At 50.7% G+C, this 23,902-nt stretch overlaps 3 protein-coding genes across 3 annotated transcripts; 2 read left to right on the top strand and 1 right to left on the bottom strand.

Moving 5' to 3' along the window:
* On the top strand, positions 1 to 765 carry ATNIH1004_002287 (GNAT family N-acetyltransferase; the record flags this gene model as incomplete). The annotated part of the gene is made up of 1 exon (XM_033566982.1): positions 1 to 765. One exon carries the CDS (start codon positions 1 to 3, stop codon positions 763 to 765), a length of 765 nt encoding a protein of 254 aa, XP_033428977.1.
* Positions 766 to 1,655: 890 nt separating this feature from the next.
* ATNIH1004_002286 (Nonribosomal peptide synthetases (NRPS)) lies at positions 1,656 to 17,674 on the bottom strand (the record flags this gene model as incomplete). The annotated part of the gene is made up of 3 exons (XM_033566981.1): positions 1,656 to 1,726; positions 2,361 to 8,607; positions 8,693 to 17,674. 3 exons carry the CDS (start codon positions 17,672 to 17,674, stop codon positions 1,656 to 1,658), a joined length of 15,300 nt encoding a protein of 5,099 aa, XP_033428976.1.
* Positions 17,675 to 19,191: 1,517 nt separating this feature from the next.
* On the top strand, positions 19,192 to 23,651 carry ATNIH1004_002285 (uncharacterized protein; the record flags this gene model as incomplete). The annotated part of the gene is made up of 6 exons (XM_033566980.1): positions 19,192 to 19,476; positions 19,533 to 19,851; positions 19,890 to 20,264; positions 21,446 to 21,790; positions 22,697 to 23,565; positions 23,637 to 23,651. The coding sequence occupies 6 exons, from the start codon at positions 19,192 to 19,194 to the stop codon at positions 23,649 to 23,651; spliced, it is 2,208 nt and encodes a 735-aa protein (XP_033428975.1).
* Between the last annotated feature and the right edge of the window lie 251 nt (positions 23,652 to 23,902).

Below are 23,902 nucleotides of genomic sequence, written 5' to 3'. Positions count from 1 at the left end.
ATGCGCGGAATAAGAGCCGATCAAGAACTCCTGCAACTTGAGGTCGGTGCCATCTTCGGACTCGATCCTACATCGTCGCAACCGGTACACAAAGACTCAAAATATCATGCGGTATACGCTTGGTCCCCTTCCGCGAAATTCCTTGCACTTAGTCCTGAGATATTGTTTGACCCTTCTCAACTCCATAGCCGTATCAACCAGGCCTACGAATCAGGAACAGTCCCACAGACTCTTGTTCATCTTTCAGAGACTTTCCCCGGCACTATTGAAGGAGGTCCCTGTTTTACATTTCCAGACCGACAGCTGACACCACCTTCCATAACACTGCCTATTTACGTGTCAGATTCGGCAGGCAAAGCTGCAGCTCGGGAATTCATTCGCCCCAGCAATTGGGAACCCGATGAATGGGCCAAGTTAATCACCGGATCTATGGGAGAATGGGCTATGGCGGTACATGATAAATCCCCGGTGTCTATTTGCTTTTCACCTGCCATGAACTCGACTGTAGCTGAGGCCGGTATCTGGACATATCTGGACTTCCGTGGGCGTCGTATCGCTCCAGCGGTGGTGGCCGCGTGGTCAGAGTGTGAGAGACGGAACAAAGAGATTCTCTTGTATAGTATAGTGGGGAATAACCTGTCTTCTCAGTCGGTGGCGCGCACATTGGGCTTAGATCCTCTGGGATGGATTTGGAAACTCCACAAACCGTCTCCTGACCAGGTTTCTTCAGGGGAGGATCGGCTTGAGTTAGGACGCCTAATGTGATAAGCCAAGAGAACATATTTATCTAGTCATTTGCTATGGGCCAGCGGCTCCAGGTTCATGGTGTGAGTCTTCATGCATACGTTATTATGTACCTAACTTGTAGTTCAAAAAAAAAAAAAAAAAATCTCGCAAATAATCAGTACATTCTCATAGTAATCCAGAGGTGGAAATTGTACCGGCTCAGACACACTGGAGTAGCTATCACACTTGATTTAGGCAAACCTGGACGATGAACACCGTTTCCGAATTAGAGAACCCGACTCCTATTGCTTTTGACAAAAGGCTTACATTCTCGAACTTTACCAACAACGTTGTATTTACGATGATCTTAATAAGAATTGAACTGCGCGTGCTTTTAATATGGAGTATGGATCCTCATGTGAGAAGAGAAGCTTACAGGAATTTCTCCTGAGGTCGTATATAGAATTACATAGTGCTAGTGTTACATGAGTGTTGTATAATACCGCTCAAATATAGGATAGACAACACATTGCTCATTCTATATGATTACTGACGTCAGGATGCCATCCATGAGATCTGCAAGCCTCCTACCAAGGGTATGAACTCTAATTTAGTCTCAAGAGTACATCTTAGCTACAGATCCAAGGGGATGTCAATTTCCTCAAAACCTGGTTTTTGCATGTTGAGAAGAGACCGGTAGAATAACATGCATGCTCTGGCAGGCTCAGCGACTTATGATACTGGTTTTCTGCTTCTTATTTTACGGTTTAGATACACCACGTGCAGCTATAGCACCACTTCTGATGCATTTATACTATTCTACTCCGATAGTTAACGTATCCTAGGGACCGATGGAAGTTCTTTGAATATCCACTGAGACAATTTTGCAACGTTGTTCCTATAACCCTTTCCACTTCCAGGTCGCTACACTAGCCATGATTTTGTTGCACGCACCCAGCCTGGTAATAGCCAGTACCCACCGCGCTTCGCACAGGGAAACCTGTGGCGAGCAGATGGTCAGTAATACAGCAACAAACTATAAAGCTATTCCCCGATTACTCAATTCAGACAGCACATTACACTGCTTGGCAAGGCTTGATAATTACTACTTATACCCGTGCCAACAATCCTTCTAGTTGACTACTTGCAATCTGCCCACATGCAAAAAAAAAACTAAACCCAAACCAAAGAAGAGAACCATATTCAACCAAACAAGGCCTCCGAATATCTACAGGTAAAATGATTAATAGCCCGACACAGACGGTCAGCTATATCTTCTAGCTCCTCTGGGCAAAACGCCGTATCATATACCGTTAACGCAACAAAAAGCTCATCCCCCCCATGCGGACCAGTCACCACATGAAAAGGGCTGGTGGTATTTCGCTGAATGACGTTCACAGGACATTCTACCCCACCGAAGGACACTGTCTTTTGAACACCCTCATTTTGATAGGTGCAAAGACTACTGAATTGAGTATTTGCGGGCCAGTGTGGCATCACCGACCGTCGTATTTCCTGCAAATCCACTCCGATAAAAGGCATAGATTGGATATATTGCTGCTGGACATGGTGTAGCAGGCTTCGCACTGTCCATGAGCGCTGCATATTGACTCGCAGTGGCGAGACAATCACACAGGGCCCAGGGACTTCTTCAACATGAGCGATTGGTAGCTCTCGACCGTTCAGAACGTGCCCGAAAACTACATCGGTCTCGCCCGTCAGCTCTGCAAGCACGAACGCCCATGCAGCCTTGGTTAATGTGGCCACGGTGATTCCCTCTTTTGTTGCTGGAAACGGGATCGTCTTGAAGACCCTCATTGGGTTTGTGGGAGTAGGACCAAATAACGGAGGCGCGGTTTTTTCGGCTCTGAGAACAGTCACCTCTGAGCCGCGAAGGTAGCTTTCCCAGAACTGAAGTGCGTCTTTCGGACGATTCAACAGCCGGTATTGCAGGTACTGGGCAAATGACGGGCCCCGAGGCTGCCGTTGCCGTCCTTCGTATATAGCCGATATGTCTTTCAGGAACAGAATCGCAGATACGAAGTCTAGCTGTGCGTGTGATGCTCTGACTAGCAGCCAATGGCGCGACGCTGCCTGTGTGATAAGATATATCCTCAGCTGGGGTGCACCCAAGGGCAGTGGATCAGCGTAGTCGCGGGTACAAGCCGATTCGACAAACTCCTCCGGGCTGGCATTATCGTCGCAAACAAGACGGGTGACGGGGAGTTTTATCTGTCGGAGAATGATTTGGATATATTGACCTTGGTGGAAGGTGAACACGGTACGCAGGCTCGGGTTTTGCGCCACCATTGCTCGACAAGCTCCCTCGAGTTGTGTCAAGTCGATATCAGTAGGAAGGGGCAGAGAGAAATAGGTGGCATTCTTATCCTCGAGGAGAGAGCTCTGAAACTCCGTAGCAGGTAAGAGGTCTACCACCTCTTCAGGATCGAATGTCATAGGACGTCCAGGGAGACTTGAGATAAAAGATGTTAAATCAGTCACCCCTAGCAGAGACCCGGGGCGGTATTCATCGTTTGCCGCATCGTGCAGCGAGGTCTCTGCGAACTTCGCGAGATCGGACAGTGTGGGATACTTGAATATGTCTAGTAGGGAGATGTATATCTTTCTTGGCCGAGCCAGACTGCACAGCCTCATAGCTTTGACGGAATCTCCCCCGATATCGAAGAAGTTATCATCTGTCGCAATCTCATCCACCGGCACTTGGAGAACATCGGTCCACAGATCACGCAATATGCGCTCGGAGTTTGTTGTGGGTTCTCGCAACAAAGCTCGCTTAGCCACGAAGCTATCAAGGCTGAGGACGGAAGCCTGCTCTCGCAACATTCGGCGATCGATCTTGCCGCTGCTGGTCCGGGGCATGTGAGATACCTGCAGAAAGAGTCCCGGCACAAGGTACCGTGGCAGCTGACTGCGAAGACGAACAGTCGCTGTATGGGCTGACGCAATAAACTCAGTGTTCGGGCCGACAAAGAGATCCGAATAGCTATTTGTTCGACACTGCGTCGCAATGAAGACGGTTAGAATTGGGTCACAGCGGTTCCCACGACGAAAGACAACCTCGGCTACTATCTCGTTAACGTCTGGGAAAGCTTGCGCAGTATGATACTCTACGTCAGGCAATTCAATTCGCTGTCCATGCAATTTAACCTGAGAGTCTTTGCGGCCGACAAATCGAATACCCCCATCATCCGTATACTGCATCAAATCTCCTGTCCTATAAAAACGACCTGCTTCTGATGGATCTCGGAATTTCTCAATCCACAAGGGTGCCGGAATGTATGCTTCTGCGGTTCTCTCCGGATCGTCCAGGTAGCCACGCGTCACAACGGGACCTTCCATCACTAATTCTCCCACAGCACCAATTGGAGCCAGCCTTGAAGGGTCGGAGCTAGTGGTTATCCATCCAACACAGCCGGTGGTTCTGCCAATGGTACCTGTGGTCCATCCCTGAGGTGGAACCTGGCCAGCGGCGCAGATAGTAGTTTCCGCTGGGCCATATCCATTGATAAGGGCCAACCTGGAAGCCCAAATATCAACAATATCCCGGCTAATCGCTTCACCTCCAAGGACAACGGTTAGAAGGCTCGGGACTTGATCTGGATGCAGCAAGGTGTTTAGCACAGAAGGAGTGAAGACAGCCCAATTCACTTGAAATGCATTAATGAATCCTGCAAGGTCAGTCATGCGGCTAGTCTCTGAAGGGATACACACGCAACCGCCGTTAACAAGTACTGAGAAGATCTCATACAAGCTCGCATCGAATGCATACGATGCAAAATGCAACCCACGGACCCCGGCCTGGATATTTAAGGGAGTCGTGTGATCTCGAATACTGGTGCAAAGAGCTGTGTGGTCCATAAGAATACCTTTCGGTTTCCCAGTACTTCCGGACGTAAAAACGATAAATGCAGCATCTGATGGGTTCGACTTTGGAAGCGATCTTATCTCACTCCACACTTCCCATTCCTCTTCCTCCTCGGGGATAAGAAGGACTGTGACTTCAGTGTCGGTGAACCGGTGCTGATAGGCGGATTCTGTGAGCACAAGCTTGGCTGCCGTACGGCCAACGATTTCCTTTATGCGCTCTGGAGGATGGTTCGGGTCTAGCGGTGCGCATGTTCCACCTGTCCGGAGGATTGCTAGCATACTGATAATCACCCACTTGGATCGATCCAGGCACAGGGGAATAATCGATCCGCGCTGCACCCCCATCCCATGCAACCTTTTTGCTAGGCCGAAGGACATATGATCAAGTTCCCGATAGCTTACTGTACCATCCCAAGCCTCGATTGCGGGCACTGGGGTGTTTTGCGCAGCGTGCTCCAAAACTAGGTCATGAAGACCAACATAGTATGGTAGGGGCAGCTGTATGTTCCACTCAGACAGTTGTCGTCTATCCTGTGGACATATCAGATCTAGTTTATCCAGAGGTAGTTCTGGACTCTTCCAAATTTGATGCAGAACATGCTCGAATTGCTGGATCATCCGTTTCACCGTGGCCAGCGAAATAACCTTGTCATCATGGCTGACGTCCACAGTGATTTTGTTGTCGCCCGTTTTGCCCAGTTGACAAATGACTACCAAGGCGTAGTTGGCAAAGTCAGAGTAGTTCTCATGTAAGCTACTCTCGCTTACTACGAACTCCGGATTCACTTGTACGAACGGGGGTTGAATAGCGAGATGGCATTGGAAATCGCATGCTGCCGCAGCGCCTGTCCCAAGCTCCCGAATATTCTGAAGACCCATTTGTTCGAACGGGATAGTGGCAGTCATCTGATCGCGTAGAGAGGCAAGATTAGCCTCCACTGTGCTTTCCAAACGGAGTCTGGCACGTAATGGGAAGGTTGCAATGGTTGGACCCGTCACATCTTGGATTCCTGGAATAGGCGCGTTGCGTCCATTCACAGTTAAACCAAATACTACGTCTTCGGAATCAATGTAGTGAGACATGAGAATTGACCATGCCAACTGAATCACAGTTGATATGGTGAATTCGGTATTCAGAGACTCGGCAGCGGAAAGCTCATACTTGAATGAAGATTCTGGAGAGGGCACGTATCGTGGGGAAGGAAGTTGAGGAAAAGTAGCCGCTTGGAGGTCGGTAAATTGCGCTTTCCAGAATTCCTTGGCACCTACAGCACTGTCGATAGTATGGCTGATAAACCTATTGAATGGATGCGAGGCCAGCCTGTCGCCTCGATACGCAACTTCCACTTGTTCCCACAGGAGAGGCATGGACCACCCATCGAACACAGCGTGATGTATTGTCAGAAGGAATCTGTGCGTCTGGGTAGCATCGGAGGGGCCAACAATGGAAAGGTTAATTAGGGGCTGCCCCAGTCCCATTGTATTGGTGGATATATGAGTCTTATATTCGTGCATATCGAGAAATCGATGCCATGAATCCAAGTCGCGTACCACAACTTGGTAAAATCTACGATTCTCGACTTGTATGATTCTAGTGCGGAGGATGCTGTTAGCCGCCATTGTAGCATTCCATGCGGACATGAACCGTTGCAGGTCGATATCTGCCGCGAGTTCAAACGCGGTTTGATTGATATGCTTCCCGACAAACTTCGTGGACAACACCATGAGACCTTCCTGCAGCGCGGTACACGGATAGACATCCTCAATAGAGTCATCTGGGACATGGCAGGTCTGAGCAGCTTGTTTCAGGATGGACTGTGGGTTGGCGACGTCACGCAGCAAGGAAAGCCGTGGAATAGGGGGCTCCTGTTTACTGGCTGTTGGAATAGTTGTTGCGACTGCTGCGAGGTCACGAAGCTGCTGACTGCTGAAGATATCAGCCATCGTGACCCTGTGACCTGCCTTCTGCAGATTGGATATGAGGTTCAATGCCAAAATGGAGTCTCCTCCAAGCCGGAAAAAGTTATCTTCAATCCCAACGCGCTCCGGGGATATCTGCAGGAGTTCAGCAGTGCATTTCTGGAGAAGCTGCTCAGTAGCAGTGGATGGCTGGATTTTAGCTTCCAGAGGCGCTATATAAACTTGCATTTGTTCCCATGAAAGGGATGCTGCATCCTCGTATATCCTTTTGCGATCCGCTTTGCCGCTGGCACTCAGTGGCATACACCGAAGAGGCACGAATGCATCCGGCACCATAAACACAGGGAGAGCCTTGCGAAGGTCGGCCTTCAGCTCCTTCACTCTGGTGTAGAATGCCTCAAAGGGGGCAGAGAAGATACTACCATGGTTAGATCCTGGACCGCTAGCCTCCGTCCCTGCATCAGTCAGGGCTGACGTCGAAGGTCCGTGCAGGAACGCAACTAGGACTGGACGACAGCCAGCATCTTCAACTTGAATGAGACCGACGATAGCGTCAGTCAGATCTGAATAGAGCCGATGAATGTGTGCCTCTACTTCCCCAAGCTCCATCCGCTGCCCTCGCACTTTGACCTGCAAGTCCTTACGCCTCACATGGACCAGTCGCCCATCTTCGAGATACTGGGCAAGATCGCCAGACCTGTAAACGCGATAGCTGTTGCTTCCATACCTCTGGCGTAACCAAGAAGGGGGCTCAATGAATACCATAGAGGTTTTTTCCGGCTCATGCAGGTAACCTCGGCCGACATTCGGCCCTTCAATCAGTAACTCTCCAACGGCCCCGATGGGTAGTAAGATCTCAGAGTTATCGGGATCAGCGATCCAGCACCTACATCGGAAGGGCGTCCCAAGGATGCCTGCTGGGGTATTAGAACAGTGTATCCAGCTGTGTGCCGACGAAGGCGTGCATTCTGAAGGCCCGTATATGACACCAACGTTCCTGTCCTGCCACAGCTGCAGTTCTTGCCGTGTTATCCTTTCACCACCGATGACTATCGTTTTTATGGTTGGGAAATTCTCTGGATTCAGGCTTCGCGCCAGCGAAGGCGTCATCGTGATCCAGTTGGCTTGCATCCGCAGCACAGCTTCTGCTAGATTCTCTTGCCACTCGGTATCAGAGGGGACACACAGGCAAGAACCAGATACCAAACCATGCAGCATGTCCTGAATGCTTGGATCCCAAGAATACGAGACGAATTGGAATATTCTACATCCTGGACCCATTTTATATGCTACGATCTCGTCGTTGACACGAGCTGCGTAGTGTCGATGTTCAATGACCACTCCTTTCGGGGTTCCAGTGGACCCTGAGGTAAATACGGAATAGAGGGCGTTCTCCGGCGATGCGGCTCGACCTTGCAGGCAAAACGATTCGTCCATATCTCCCCAAGGCTGTTCACAATCTCCCAGGATGATAACCTGCGGGCCGAGTTCAGATGCTAGGCTAGCCTTTGAGTGGCAGGATATAAGAAGATGCGATTTCGTTGTTCTACAGATAGCGCGAAGCCTCTCGGATGGCTGAGATGGATCCATCATGATGAAAGCAGCGCCTGCTTTCATGACCCCTAGCAACGCGACTATGGCCCATCGAGACTTTTCGAAACAAACCGGCACGAAAACTTCGGGCCCCGCTCCTTTCTGTCTAAGAACTGCAGCGAGGCGCGCGCTGAACCGATCTAGCTCAGCATAGGTCAGATTCCCATCCCAGGCGCATACGGCAGACGCTTCGGGTTGCAAGATGCAACGTTCATGGATCATCTCAGACACGGTTTTCTGCGGAGTGGGGACGGGGCCTAGGGCTTGCTCGTTCCATTGCAGTACCAATGTCTCGGAGTCTCCTCCAAGAACGGCCAATTCTTGTGGTGTAATACCAGGGTCACGAATGATGGTTTTGGTAGCTTGACAAAATGCATCCAGGACGTGGCTGCCCTGGCGCTGGGTAAGAATGGTCCGCTGGTACTGAAGCTGGATGAGCACACGGTCCTTTAGAACACCGATGTCCAGTAAAACATCATACTGCATTAATAGATATTTTATCAGTAATGAATAGGAGGACAGCAAATACAGGAAGGAAGCGAAGATCAAATTGCCAGCCACTTACCTCGGTAGGAAACTCTCCTTCACTGTCAGCAAACACCATGAATGATTCTGGAGCAGAGTAGCTCTCCAGCTCTTTCTGCACAGAGATGGATGTATTAAACAGTGGACTTGCTCTGCTGTGTTTCTGTTGGTGGGTGATATCCGCCAATGAATAGAATTGGAACTCCAGACTCCTGGTGAAGTCAGCCTGGCATTGTTTGAGCACATCAAGGAGAGTGGTGCCTTGATCAAGTCTTATGCGGCGGACTAGCATGTTGATAAAAGGACCGACTGCATCGTGAATGCCCGTAATTGGGACGTCTCTGCCCGAGGTGATGTATCCAAAGCACACATCGTCAGAACTAGTGTATGCTTTCAGAACCAGAGCCCATGCGAGCTGAAAAACTGATCCGATCGTCAAATCGTTGGCCTGACAGAATGCGATAAGCGAAGAGGATTCCGTCAAAGAGAGCCTGATGCATCCGACTCCCCTCTCATCAACCGCGTCCGGATTCCTGGGAAGACTGGGGAACAGAGACGGCTCTATTTGATGTAGATAGTCCAGCCAATAGGCTCGTGCAGTATCCAATGGCTGCTTATGGATATACGCAATGTACTCCTGATATACATGGTCAAGTGGCGATTCCATTGCTCCGTCGTATGCGAGCTTCAGGTCGCGTAGGATAATCTGATGGGACAGACCATCAACAATAACATGGCTGACCTCAAAGAGGCATGCGACCTCCCGGTTCTCTGTATGGCATACCGTGAGCCGATGCGGGGGTTTCATTACCGACAGAGGCGGTGGCGTGTAGCTAGCGAGCGTTTGCAAAGGGTCTCTTTCAGGCGACTGGATGACATCCACATCAGCCCTATATGTCTCCAGCACAATCTGGTCGGTGGAACCATCGTTTCGGCAGCTTTCCAAAAAGACCGTTCGCAGGAGAGGGTGTCTATTAATAAGCTGCTGCCAGGCACTGATCAACCGGGATATGTCTATCTCTGCTTGGGCTTTCCGCGGGCGAATCCTCCATCGAAAGTTATTCATGTAGTCTCCCAAGCGTTTCGCCTGGCTGAGCAACATGCCCCGCTGGATCGGACTGCAGGGGTAAGCGTTCGAGATTTCAAGTCCTTTATCAGTGAAATAGCTCTGCGTGCAGCTTTGGAACCTGTCCAATTGCTCATAAGTCAGGGCAAGCAGTGGGAAATCTGATTTGGTGAAGGTTGGCGTTCTGGATGGCATCAGAGCCGTAAGTTTAAGGAGTGCTTCCTTGCATTCGCGAGCCCAGTGTTTAATGGTGTGGCATGCTTTCATGTAGCGGTTCGATATAATATGGACTACTAATTGTGAATCGATGACTTCAGCCCACACATCAAACAAAGCAAAGCGAGTTGCCTCTCCATCCAAGTTCGGTAGAGGGGAGTCGTCCAAAGAGGTCCTTTGAAAACGGGCACCGGGACGGGACTGCGACGCAGAGAGCCCGGAAAAGTTGAACAGAATTTCGAACCCATCGAGTGCTTCGCCACGTACCCCAGCATTAATGCGGGCGTAATGAGCGGCTAGATACTGTCGCTGATGCCAGTTTTCTGCTTGTCGTCGGCCATCCTTAGATCGCCTCACAAATTCCATCAGACTCTGCTGAGTTCCTACCTCCACGTACGCGGGCCAGAAATCAGTAAACCAGCCCACCGTTCTAGAGAGGTCTGCACCGGTATCCCGTGTCTCACGTCCGTGGCCCTCACTCCAGATCAGAGGTAAGTTCCGGTCAGGGAAGACACGAGCGAAGGCATATAACAGGGCAGCATGAACAAGCTCGACGGGCTTTGTCCCAAAGGCGTCGTTTGCACTTTTGAAGAGTACCTCGGTCTCGTCTGCACCTAGGTTGAATCTTGTTTCATCCACATCAGCGTAGCAGTTGCGTTTGCCGTCCAAACCCCAGTATTCTAGCAACTTGGAGAAATCTAAAGGCGGATGGGGACCAAAATCGAAGCACGGCATATTCCTAGCGTGCTCGGACTGGATCTGCAGCCAGACGGAGAAGGGGAGCGATGAAGAGATGGAAGGATGTCCAGTGGCGATGATTTCCTCAAGATCATCAAGTATGATGTTGAAAGATACGATATCCACCACGAGGTGATGTACAATTAAAGACATCAACTGGTCACCGTTATCCATGGCCATGCAGTCTACTGCGAGCAAGGGTCCGTCTCGAATGTTGATGGACTTGTGGCTTGATTGACAGATCCTACGAGCCTTGTCCAAAGAAACACCTTGATGTTGCTGGATCAAATAGCTGCCGTCTATGCCCTCGGTGACAATCTGGGCCCAATTGCCAGGAAAATCGGTGTCTGGATGGAACCTCGCTCTCAACATTGAATGCTTCTTTACAATGGATCGCACCGCCTGCAACAGCGTCGTAGCGGAAACAGGGTTTCGGACACGCAAGACCATACTCTGATTGAAATGAACTATGTCATTCACCTTCTCGAAGAAGAGCTGCTGGACCGGAGAGAGCGCAAAGCGAACATTAAGTTTGTCATGATGGGATTTACCATGATGGACAGTAGTGGATACTTGCAGGGCCGAGCCTAACAACGCAATCGTCTTGCAGCGCATAATCTGCTCCACTGTCACGGTCACTCCAGACTTGATGGACAGCGACACAACCTGCATCGCACTGATCGAGTCACCTCCCAGACGAAAGAAGCTATCCTCAACGCCGAAGCTTCCGGGGTCCTTATTCAACACATCCGCCCATACCTGGTGCATGATCTTCTCAACCGCCGTGGACGGCTGCCGATGCTGACTCGGTGCTATTGCAGTGTAGACACTTATCTCCTCTGCGGATAAAGATGTTGCTGCCTGCCGAAGACGCTTACGGTCAAGCTTTCCCCCTGTCGTGAAGGGCAGCCGTGATACGGGGAGCAAGACGGAGGGGACCATATAAGTCGGGAGTGTTCTTTCCAGCTGCGTTTGAGCGACCTGACAGCGGGATTTGAAGGCCTCTGTTGGCCGACAAAAGAGAGAAGCAACTGAACTTGGGGATTCGTTCTCTTTATCCTCCACGAATGCAACCAACGCAGACGAACCTGCATATCCTGGTAGTGGAACAATCTCCGCGGCCACATTCAGATTATCAAAGGAGAGCCGTACGGTGTACTCCACCTCTGCTAGTTCAATTCTCTGTCCCCGAAGCTTTACCTGGGTATCATTTCGACCCATAAAGCGGATCGACCCATCGGCGATATACTGCACCAAATCCCCAGTCCGATACACACGTCCAGGTCGGCCTTTACGGAACCGTGTCAACCAGTCCGGGGCTTCTATGAATCCTCCTGCGGCGCCGTTCAGGTATCCTCGGGTGACAACTGGGCCCTCGATGAGTAGTTCTCCGACGGCGCCAATGGGACATAAATGACCGGGATCGGAGGGACGGGTGATCCATCCTGCTCCTCCGGTGACCGGACCGATGGTGCCGACTTTCCACCCCTCTGCGGAGACAGAGCCCGCAGCGCAGATCGTAGTCTCCGCGGGCCCGTATCCGTTTACTAAGGTGAGGCGAGTGCACCATTGCTGTGCGATATCCAAGGTGAGAGGCTCTCCACCAAGGACGACTGTCTGCAAACTGGGAACCCGATCCGGGTGTAAGATGCGGAACGTTGAGGGGGAAAAGTTCGCCCAGTTGACACGGTGCTCTTCTATAAACTGTTCGATCCCATTCAAACGTTGCACCTCTGAAGGAATGCAGATACAACCACCATTGCTGAGGATGGTGAATATCTCATAGATACTCGCGTCAAAAGCATAGGACGCAAAGTGGAGACCGCGAACTCCTTGATCTGCTCGAAGGGGTTTACTGTGGTCTCGAATACTGGTGCAGAGAGTGCGGTGCTCCATCACAATACCTTTTGGCTGACCGGTAGATCCGGATGTGAAGACAATGAATGCCGGATCGTCTGGCGCCGCTGATGATGTGTTTGGAGAAACAACATCACGGAGAGTCTCCCTTTTGGAACGAATGACCCCCCGGAAGGGCGCCGTCACCACGGGGACAGACACGCTATCGAAGAGGTGCTTTGTGGTGGCGGAGGCCAAAATGACCGGTGGGCTAATCTGGCTCAGGATTTGAGAGATCCTCTCGAGCGGATGCTTCGGGTCAATTGCGGTGACTGCAGCACCAGCCCTAAGGATGGCCATCATGGCCAGCACGGCCCACTTGGATTTTTCGAAGCAGACGGGAACGATACGGCCAGTTGTTGCTCCATTGGCCTGCAGGTGATGGGCCAGCTGTGATGATAGCGATGCAAGCTCTCCGTACTCCCAATCCCCATCCCATGCCGACACAGCCTGGGCGTCCGGATGCACTTGACAGTTTTGCAGGACAAGGTCATGCAAACAGACATCCAACGAGGAAGGCAAAGCGCCATTCCACTCAGTCAGCCGCCGCATATCTGCTGGAGAGAGCGGTGGAATGTCCTGGAGTTTGTCCTGGGGATGCTGCATAATATAGCGCAGGAAATGTTCGAATTGTTCCAGCATCCTCTGCGCCTCGTGCGCATTCACGATGTCCGTATCGTAATTCCCAGAGATGGTGACATGGTATTCATCTTCAATGCGCTGAGGATGAAAGACAATCACGAGTGCATAACTGGAGAACGCAGCGTAGTCCAGATCGCCTTCGGTTCTACATGTCGCCAACGGTCGCTCCGTCGCCTCCAGCATGGGCTGAATGCCGAGCTGGCATTGGAAGTCGCACGCTAGCGCCGCCTCACTGCTCAGCTTGCGGATATTCTGCAGCCCGACATGTTCATGGGGAAAGGTTGACGCTACTTGAGCCTGGAGGACGGAGAGCATGTGGTCAATGGATATGCCTGAGTCCAGTAGGACTCGCAGGGGATACGTGGTCAGTGTGGGACCGGAGACCTGATCAATGCCAGGAAACGGGGCCTTTCGCCCGTCTGCAACGATTCCAAAAACCACGTCATTGGAGTCAGTGTAGTGGGAAAGGCACACGGCCCATGCCAGTTGAATACTGGTCGGCAGAGTGTGTGCAGTCTTGATGGTTGGAAGATTATCGATGTGATAGATCAAGTTCCCCTTCGGGGTAGGGACATACCCCGGGGCAGGAAGCCTTGGGAAGACGCTCGCGTCGAGGTTTTCGAACTGTGAGCGCCAAAACTGCTCTGACAGCCCCGTTCCTATCAGATAGTTGAGAAACCGATTGAAGGGACGCGGTTCCAGTCGAGCCCCGTTGTAGGCCGCCACCACTTGGCTCCATAGGATGGGCAAACTCTGGCCATCGTACATGGCGTGATGGATCTTCAGGACGAAAGACGGGGGCTCAACGATCAGGGCCAGCTGGGTAAGCCTCGCATTTATTCCCATGTTACTCATACGGTATTGCCGGTCGTATTCTTCCTGGTTGCGATACGTATCCCACGGGACCCGCTCGTCGATGACAACTTGGAAGCACTGACTCTGGAAGTACATGAGGCGGCTGCGCAGGATGGAGTTATTCATCACAACCGCTTCAAATGCAGCTCGGAATCGATTGAGATCTATCTCTTCTCGCAGATCATACGTGAAGGTTCCCACATATGCATCTGGGGTCTTCGAAGAGAGGGCCATCAAACCTTCTTGCATGGGGGTAGAAGGGTATACGTCCTCAATTTGAGCGACTGTGACGTCCATAGCCATCGTAGCGGCTACGGCAATCTCGTCGCGGGAAACGTGCGCAGGAAGCATTGTGAACGGTAGGACATCCTCCTCCCGTGTTTCACCAGCTGGGATGAGCTTCTCGGCCAGGTCCAGCAGAATCGGCTTTGTGAACAGATCGCCGCCGGTCATGGCGTATCCAGAGTCTCTCATGCCCGCGACCAACTGCGTGGCTAATATCGAGTTACCTCCAAGGAGGAAGAAATTGTCGTCGATGCCAACATCCTCCTGTGGCAGCTGCAAAACACGCGCAAACATTTCCTGCAGTGTTGTTTGGGCCTGGGTGAAAGGGGATCGCTTCGCAACGCTTCTCTGGACATACTGGGCAATTTGATCCCATGAAAGGAGCGATGCCCGGTCACGCAACAAGCGGCGATCGAGCTTCCCGGTGCGTGACAGCGGTACGTATACCAGCGGGATGAACGCCGCGGGAACCATATACGCAGGCAGCCGGTCTTGTAGCCGCGAGGTAGCCATCGCAGCGTCTTCGCAGGCTTGAGAATCAGCCTCTGCAAACAAAGCCTTTCCGGGCCGAGGCTCCTGGGCCCTATGACGCGTGCACAGTACAAAAGCAACCAGGATGGGGGGTCTCGTCCCTGATTCCGGCTTGATCACCTCCGCCACTGCCTGCTCGGCTCCCGGGAAGGCGAGGTTTGCGTGGTGCGCCACTTCGTCGAGCTCAATTCGCTGCCCTCGGAGCTTGACCTGGGTATCCTTCCGCCCTACGTAGATCAATGATCCATCCGGCGCATGGTGTACGAGATCTCCGGTCTTGTATAGTCTACCGGGGAAAGGCCGGAACCGTTGAATCCAGCCAGGCGGGTCGATGAAAGCTGCCGCGGTGAGATCCGGCCGATTCAGGTACCCTCGTCCGACAATAGGGCCTTCGATCACTAGTTCTCCAACGGCGCCGATGGGGACTAAGCGATGATGATTCTGCGGGTCAACGATCCAACATGCTGCACCCAGTGAATGCCCGATATTATTCACCATGTGCTCGCCGCGCATGTCCGGTTGAAGGGTAGACATGACTGCACATTCTGCTGGGCCATACAGGTTAAGCACTTGAACTCCAGGCGGCCACATTTCGATGTCAGCGGTTGTGCTTGGCTCCCCGGCCAAAATTAGGGTCTCAATCGACGGGATTCCGTCTGGCTTCAGGGTCCGTGCAACGGCGGGGGTGAGGCACATCCAGTTGGCGTGCAAATCGTTAATCACACCCTGGAGGTTGAACATTCGGTCTTGTTCAGATGGAATACACACGCAGCCTCCCGCAAGCAGGGCCCAAAGATGCTCTGCTACGCTTAAATCAAAGGCGTGGGAAGAAAATTGCAGCACTCGTGATTGGGAGCAAAGACGCAGGTTAGCACGATTTACATTAAAGTTTGTGTGCAAGGATCCATGGCTATTCACCGCGCATTTGGGTTTCCCCGTGGAGCCCGAGGTGAAAGTCACAAACAAAGCATTGTCGGAGGTTGGTTTGGGGACATGTACTCTCGGATGCTCACGCCGCCAGTCTGTTTCATGGTCGCCCACAACGAGGACTTTCAGCCCCAGGTTCTCTACCTGGCTTTTGACCAAAGACGAGGCGAGGACAATGGAGGTGCAGGCGTCGCGACACATCTCCTGGAGATGCTGCATGGGGTGAGATGGATCAAGCATCATGACGGCGCCTCCAGCTTTGAGGACACCGAGCATGGCGACAGTGACCCAACGCGACTTTTCAAAACACACTGGGACAAAGACTTCAGGTCCAACCCCATAGTAAGCCAAGGTGTTGGCGAGGATAGAAGCCTGCGCCTCGAGTTCACCATATGAAAAACTACCATCCCATGCCGACACAGCAGGGGCGCCTGGCCGGGCCAAGCACTGTTCCTGAATTGCCTCGTGGACGCAGTATTGGGATCCAACAGGTAGCCTCCCATTCCAATCCTGTAGCTGCACCAGGTCCTCCTTACTGAGAACATCCATATCATGCATGCGGGTTGTGGGGGATAGGTCTGCCTGTTGATATACATGTCTTAGTTGATTCAGCATCCTCTGTACTTCGGATCTTTGTATGACCTGTGGATCGAAATTCACTGTTACGGTAACGCATTCGGAGAGGACCTGGCACGTAAGGCTGATTGCATTTACACCTGATACAGCGGGAGTGGACAGTGTCTTTCTGTCTACAAACATGGAAGACTCTTCTTCACACGCCGTTTGAATGTGGAGCACGCTTTGAAACTGGCATGCTTGTTGAGCATCGAATCCGAGGCGAGAAATGCGATGTAGACCGGCGTGCGCAAAGGCCGTGCTTTTCGTGGCAATGCACTGTATCCGGCTGAGCGTGTCGGAGACAGTCTCGTTTGAGTCGAGCGCAATTCGCAAAGGATAGGTGGTCATCATCGGCCCGGTGATTTCCTCCATCCCCAGTCCTGGGGGTACTTGATCATAAGTGACCATGCCAAATACAACGTCTGAGTTCTGCGTGTACAGGCTCAGCAGCAGAGCCCAGGAGAATTCAAGTTTTGCTGGGATAGAATGGCCATCGCCGCGACTGCGTTCGAGCGGGATAGTACCCAGGATATGTGCCGAGGGTTTTGGAATATAGTCTCGTGATGGTAACTTTGGAAAAGGAACAGCATTCAAATTACGGAGATGGTCTTTCCAAAAATCGTCCGTCTCGCCCGGCATCTCCGATAGGGAGTGGACGAACCTGTTGTATGGCCGGTAGGGCAAGCAGATTCCACCATATGCGGCTTCCACTTGGCTCAGCAGAAGTTGGAGGGCATGTTCATTTGCCAGGGCATGGTGGATGAGCACAGTAAAACAGAGTCGCTCCCCAAGTGAGCTTTGAGAGCTGAGAGCCAGGCGCATCAAGGGCTGGCCTAACTCCCAAGACCGCCACTCAACTGGGATGGGCTGAGTAGACTGTCGGGTATCCCATGGGATTGTTCCCCGAAGGACAGCTTGCCATAACTTTCCATCATGCCCACGCACAATCCGGGTGCGCAAGATGGGGTTGGCGAATATGGCCTCCTCCCATGCGGACTGAAATCTGTGTCGGTCTACCTCGACGGATAGATGGAATTCGTAATCGATGCTGGATGACTGATGCAGGAATTGTCCTTCCTGCCAGGCCGTACAGGGATAAATATCCTCCACCTCGGTCTCGGAGACTTGACAGTTGTCTATCACCAGGTTCATCAAGTCATCTCTTGCAGTTAGATTATCTGGGATGAGGGAGAAGGCAGGGACGTCCTTCTCCGCTGATTTTTTGGCAGCAACTTGACGAACTGTCATTCTTTCTAGTATCCGATGCGCACATGTAATGCCTGGTTCGTTTCTATGACTTGCCAGAAGTCAGTACCACATTATTCCTGGAGATTCAGAGAATTCTTTTCGGTTAATCACCAGTCACTGGGTACGTGGTGGATAGAAGTGGTGCCGTGGTGTGCCTTGCTTACTGGCCGCTTGTTTGTTTGTGTCAGCTAATAAACAGAACTAAGGACAAGTGTATATATGCCCACATCACTCGTGGAACGTCGAGTAATTGTTTAGAGTGATGAGGGTTCTTATCTGAAGGGACAAACGCATATTGATATACGGGTGGGGATCCCTCTGGCCACATTCCACAAATTTTGATAATGACTGCATCTTGTTATACAGTAATCAATATATTAGCTAGGCTGATTATTTGAAAACAGGATTAAATCGTGTTAACTCTTTTTGATTGGTCTATTAATGTGCATATGCACATAACCTTTTTAATAGCAAATACGGAGCTGTGTTTCAAAAGTCATAAGCGGCGCTAAATTTCTTGGCTGTAATGCCACCCTACTGATTCCCTAGAGTTTAACTTGAATAGCTTCAAAAAAGGCAATTTTTATTGAGAAATATGGCTTTATGATCTGTTGTAAATCTAAGAGCTTTCCCATAAAATACTATGTAAACACCCTTACTGCCAAGACAGTAAAAAATACTAGTGCCTGCTCATGGCTTTTGAAACACAGCTACGTATAGTTTGTACATAACTGTCAGAATAGGCAGATATACCATTATTACATACGAATTGTAACAGCGCTACTTTTTGTGGTGTAGTGGTATATCTGACAATAACCAATGGGGAGTGTATACAGTCACAAAATTCTAAAGCTGTGAGCACTTTTTCCTCATGCAGTCAGCCTGTTTTACAACTAGTGAATGTACTCGCTTCTGATGTGGGCGGAGTTGGTGACGTCTCACTTCTACAGTGAATCTCTCTAAGAATGCATTTATATGGACACCATGCTGTGTATCTAGGGAATGGAAACCCAAATGCTGACTGATGGCTATAAGCCCACAAACCGCATTGAGATTGCCAAATTCAATCAATCTAATAAGAACATACCACGTACAGTCCTGCCTCGCTGGCTGGGTAGGAGTCGAAACCATTAAAAGAGAAATTTCCCCGGCATCCTCTCTCCCCACATCGGCTATTATTCTATTCCGCTGTCGTGCTATGAGTTTGCATATTATGCATGCTGAGAATTGGACCGCAGGGAGAATTTTTGCAGTTGTGCAACGGCTGTATCCCACATACTCTTGTTGCCCATATGGAGTCCAAGGGAACCTGCATCGTCACACAAGCAACCTCTACACGAATCCCACGCTCCATGGAAATCACATCCTGTTCGGGTTAAAGCTGTGTCCAGGGCTGAGCTAGAAATACGTATATATCCAGCATCACAGAACTGGGCTTCTTCTGGGCGAGGGAAGACGTTGATGAAGACACTAACACCCGGGAGATACAGAGAAAGTGGATAGGCGTGCCCATCCATATGGCTCGTTCGATTTCACTCTCGTCCAGCAACCCTGTTTCCCCCGGCCGGGACAAGACAGTAGACAATGACCAAAAGAATTCTTCCAGCCTGGTCCATATCCGCCTAAGTGGCTGGAGCCAGCAAGTAGCCTTCCTTGACCTGAAATCGGAACTCATCAGAACGCTACAGTCCCCTCAGCCGTACCTGCCTTCACTTCTCCTCTGGGATGATCACGGCATCCGCCAATTCAACGCTCTCACGCTCCACCCCAACTACTATCCCAGCTGGATGGAAATGGACATGGTAAGGGCGCGGAGGCAATCGCCACGACGACGCCTCCAGGCAGCGTGATGGTCGAGTTAGGCTGCGGCAGCCTGCGCAAAACCGGCGTCATCCTCTCGGCTTTCGAGCCTCTGGGCCGTCCGATCACCTACTACGCGCTAGATGTCTCAGCTGGCGAACTTCACGCCAGTCTCAAGATGTTGAAAAATGCCTTTGTAGACTCAGCCGCGGTCTCGATCAGCGGTCTGCATGGCACCTATGACGACTGCGCCACTTGGCTCGCCTCATTCTCATCCTCGCTTCTTCCGGGTTTGGGTACCGGCCGAGCTATCTCCTTCTTATGGTTGGGCAACAGTATTGCCAACATGAGCGCCGCCGAAGCCAGCGCCCTACTTAGTAGGTTCAGCCATGCCTGTTGCGCATCGCAGCTGCAGTGTCGCTTCCTCATCACCAGCGATGCCTGCGGGGACCCGGCCACCGTGCTGAGGTCCTACAACCCGGGTTTATCTTCAGCGGGCTGCAGTGCGCCAACCGAGTGCTGGGTGCCGAGGTTTTCCACCCCACGATGTTCCGCTGCGAGACCGACTTAAAAGAGGAGCATCGGCTCCTGCAGGTGTCCTATGTCGCGAAACGGAGGACGGAGCTGGTGTGGCCTGGGTTGGGGGGCCCCTATCGCGTCGTTCTGCGCGAGGGCCAGAGAGTGCCGATTATCCAAAGTTATAAGTGGTCAGCTGATGATATGAGCCAGATTTGCCATGCGGCGGGACTTGGGGTACGGCAAAAATGGAAGGACCCGAATATGGACTATTGTGATACTTTTTCCCTCTCTACCCTACATTCTAGACGACTTTGAGGCTAATGCACCTTGTCTCCCTGTCTTGGGGATAGGTCTGTATGAGATAACGCCTCAGGATGGCTTATAGAGATGTTGCCAACTGCCAATTTACTAGATGGGTCTATTCCAAGCAAATGGAAAACAGAGATGGGGATTCTGTCGCATACGATAACCTGCAGATAGCCTTTCATAATAGAGTAGCTGCTGAGTGATGTTCAGGAGAGGCGTACAGAACAAGAAACAAAACCCTAAACCCTAATAAACCGAAAGCGAATAATGACCAAGAATCAATGATAGTTTCAACCTAGAGAATTACCATATCAGTTTGAATTGAGGTCTAGCCGCCTTTTTGGCTGAACGGTAAAGTTCGACAGATAGTCATGACGATTCTGAGAGTGTCAGAATAAAGCTAGTCCATATTGGGACAGCATGTGAAATAGTTATGACATAGTTGATCCTGAAGATGAGAGTCCAACATAAAAACATAAATACCCAACACCACACACAAGAATAATCACAATGAATACAGAGAATATTGAAGCTCATATAGAATTGCACCAATATATCGGACAGATTGCCGAATTTAGCCTTAGCGCGCTAAAATAAGTATCTAGTCAGTTGACCAACCATGGAAATATATAACTATTTGTCAACCTTTAGATAATTACCGCTATTCTGCTTCAACACTACATTATTCAGCGGCCTCTCAGTCATTCATTGAGGTCATTTGTCAAGACGTTAAGCGATGCGATACAATACTATTTATTACTCCGTAAGCCTCGCCGGGACCTGCGGGTACCCGCGGGTAGCCAAACATAGGAATGGGTGTCACACTCCGATATTAAATTGAAGAACTGATTAACTTAATATTGCTCGTATTGCATCATTTTGTTCACAGAGTTGACTCGTGGGCGACCGGGCGAATTTTAGTAAACCCCTTGAGGTTGTTGATGATCCAACACTGTAATTTTGTAGTATGCCCGTAGAGGGATTTCTGCAGGGGAAAACCCCCACCTCCCCCCAACAAAAAAAAGGTAAGGAAAAGACGCTACCATGAATTGAATTGGATTTCTATAATATGAAAGATAGGTACATTTTCTGTCGCCTCACATTACATTCTGTGACAATAGACATTGGCTAACACTTGGCTAATAGGGGCGCTTACATACTACATCCGTCGAGACTTGAATGACTGGCCGGACCATCTTTGCGTCGACATCCTAAAGAATATTGCAAATGCTATGGAACCGGGAAGGTCGCGCTTGGTCATCGCAGAAATTGTTGTGCCCCCTACAGGAGGTGATTCAAAGACCGGATGGATGGATCTAGTTTTGATGACTGTCACTGGTGTCGAGCGCAGGGCTAACGTAGTTCACTACCTGCCGCCCGACACCGCCTGCCTGTCAGAAGTACGAGCAGCTGACAGCCAATGGATGTTGGAACATATTGCCAAGCATGGGCGCCTGCCCCCGGTTTCGTCCTCGCTTAGTCATCATTTATGTAAGCTAGCTCTTAGTAGTAGCGGCCACCCGGCCGCCCATTCAATAGAAAAAGCAATCGCTTCCAACAGAAAACGGTTATCATGTGATCCGGTACGATGAACCAACTTCACATGGCCCGCTTGTTTGGGACACTTGCCTGGTTTTCGGCCTGTCTAGCTGACGGTGAACGGCCTCCAGATATTCAGATCGCACCAAAAACCTCTCACCCTAGGTGTCTCCAGACTTACACCTTATCCATCATGTCGGCATCTCAGCTAGAGCGACGCCATTTCCATCACCCAGCAGCAGGTTCTTAGGGCGAGTGAGGTAGCTGAAACTTGTTTTGCACACCGACATACACGCCCACAACGCTTTTGGGACGTTTAAAATAGCTATATAGCTTCTTTATAGCATATTTTTATTACTTCAAAAGATCTCTGTATAATGTTTAATATATGTGGCGAAATGGCTTCTTTTTTTGGGTGGTCTTGACCACTAAAATCGGGCCCTTGGTGGTACTTGGCATTTGGCGGTAAACAACGGTAACCGGAGAAAATGGCGCCAAATTCGAGCACGAACGGAAGGATATGTATGTCGGCATAGCTAGATAAATACGACTCTGGGGCAATTTGTGGGCTGAAATATAGCTGCAGAACCTCCTGAATTTGCTCGTATCCTCTTGGTTCTCGCGTTTGGCGAGAAACCGCATAGGATCAATACTCGAAGAGCCCTTATCCACATCGGACTCATCTACTAGCCCGACGTGCCGATCAAAACTTCGGAGTCAGTCCTCGGCCCCCGTGCTTCAGCAATCCTTTAAATGTGGTTTTGGTATTATACATTGGGGCCTATGCTGCAATCGCACATCTATCCATTACAATGACCCATCGTCGTCGTCGATGTGGCGTCTGATCTCTTATGATAGCGACGATGGTCGCATTCCAGGGAAAGGGGAGAACAAAGTTTGTCCTTGTGGTAGCTCTCTCTCTTGTCATAGTCGTTATCTATCAGCTTAGTTACACCGACCATTTTATCCACACCGGGAATTTGTCCTCGTCTGTAAGGATAATCAATAGATGCAGTCCCGATACCCTCAAGCCTCTTAATAACTTGCACCCCGGCTCTGCAATACCCAACACTGTCCACCAAATATGGAAAACAGCAGACGTGCAAAACTACTCTACAGAGCTGAAAGCATCACGCGAGTCCTGGACGACCATGTTTGAGGCCCAAAATTACACCGTCAAACTCTGGACTGATGACGACGTGCTTGAACTCATCAAAGCCAAGTATGCTTGGCTGCTGCCGACATACAGAAGCTATCCTCACAATATTCAGCGTGCCGACATCGCCAGGCTGCTGGTCATCCACAACGAAGGCGGCATCTACTCGGACCTAGACGTTTATCCCGGCTCAGCCGAGGACATACAATGCCTCCAACACCTCGGATTGGAAGCCATATTCTCCCCAACATCAGGCACACTCGGGCTTAGCAATCACTTCTTTATGGCCGAGCGTGGGTCTCCGTTCCTCCAATGGGTTCTGTACGAGGCCAAGCGGCGGGCATCTGGGATGGGGTCGCAACGTATAATCCCACCATACCTACAGGTCTTTTGGTCTACGGGCCCGATAATGTTGACGGCGGCGCTTAGGGAGTACGCTTGGCTATACGGCACGTTGTGGCATGATATAGGGCTTCTGGACGAAGGGTATGGCGGCGCAGTAATACACCATGCTGCTGGGCGGTCTTGGCAGGGGTTTGACGGGCAGGCATTTAATTATATTGCAGATCATGTGAGGGTGGGGGTCCTATTGACGGGTTTTACATGTGCATCTATAGTGTTGGCGCTTATCTATGTCGCTAGGAGATACCATGGTAGATTTAGTTATGGATGAGGTTCAGGGCCATGGACTGCACCAATTATTGGCTCCGCTGACTAGAAAAACCTTTGAATATGGCATTCTTCGAACCTATTTCACAATCATCTACTAATGCATGCTTCAGCCTAAATTGACTGTCTATAGCTAGACAAGTGTTGCCCCCGAGCAGGACATCTAATACTCCCCTACGGCCGAGCGTACTTGTCCTTGTAGGTCCTGACCCGGTAAGTTCGTTAGTACGATAGTCTTG

Source organism: Aspergillus tanneri, assembly GCF_003426965.1.
Source record: "Aspergillus tanneri strain NIH1004 chromosome Unknown AapTan_1_pilon_pilon_pilon, whole genome shotgun sequence".
Lineage (NCBI taxonomy): Eukaryota > Fungi > Ascomycota > Eurotiomycetes > Eurotiales > Aspergillaceae > Aspergillus > Aspergillus tanneri.
The sequence above is the reverse complement of the archived record's forward strand: the minus strand, read 5'-3'. Positions and strand labels throughout refer to the sequence as shown.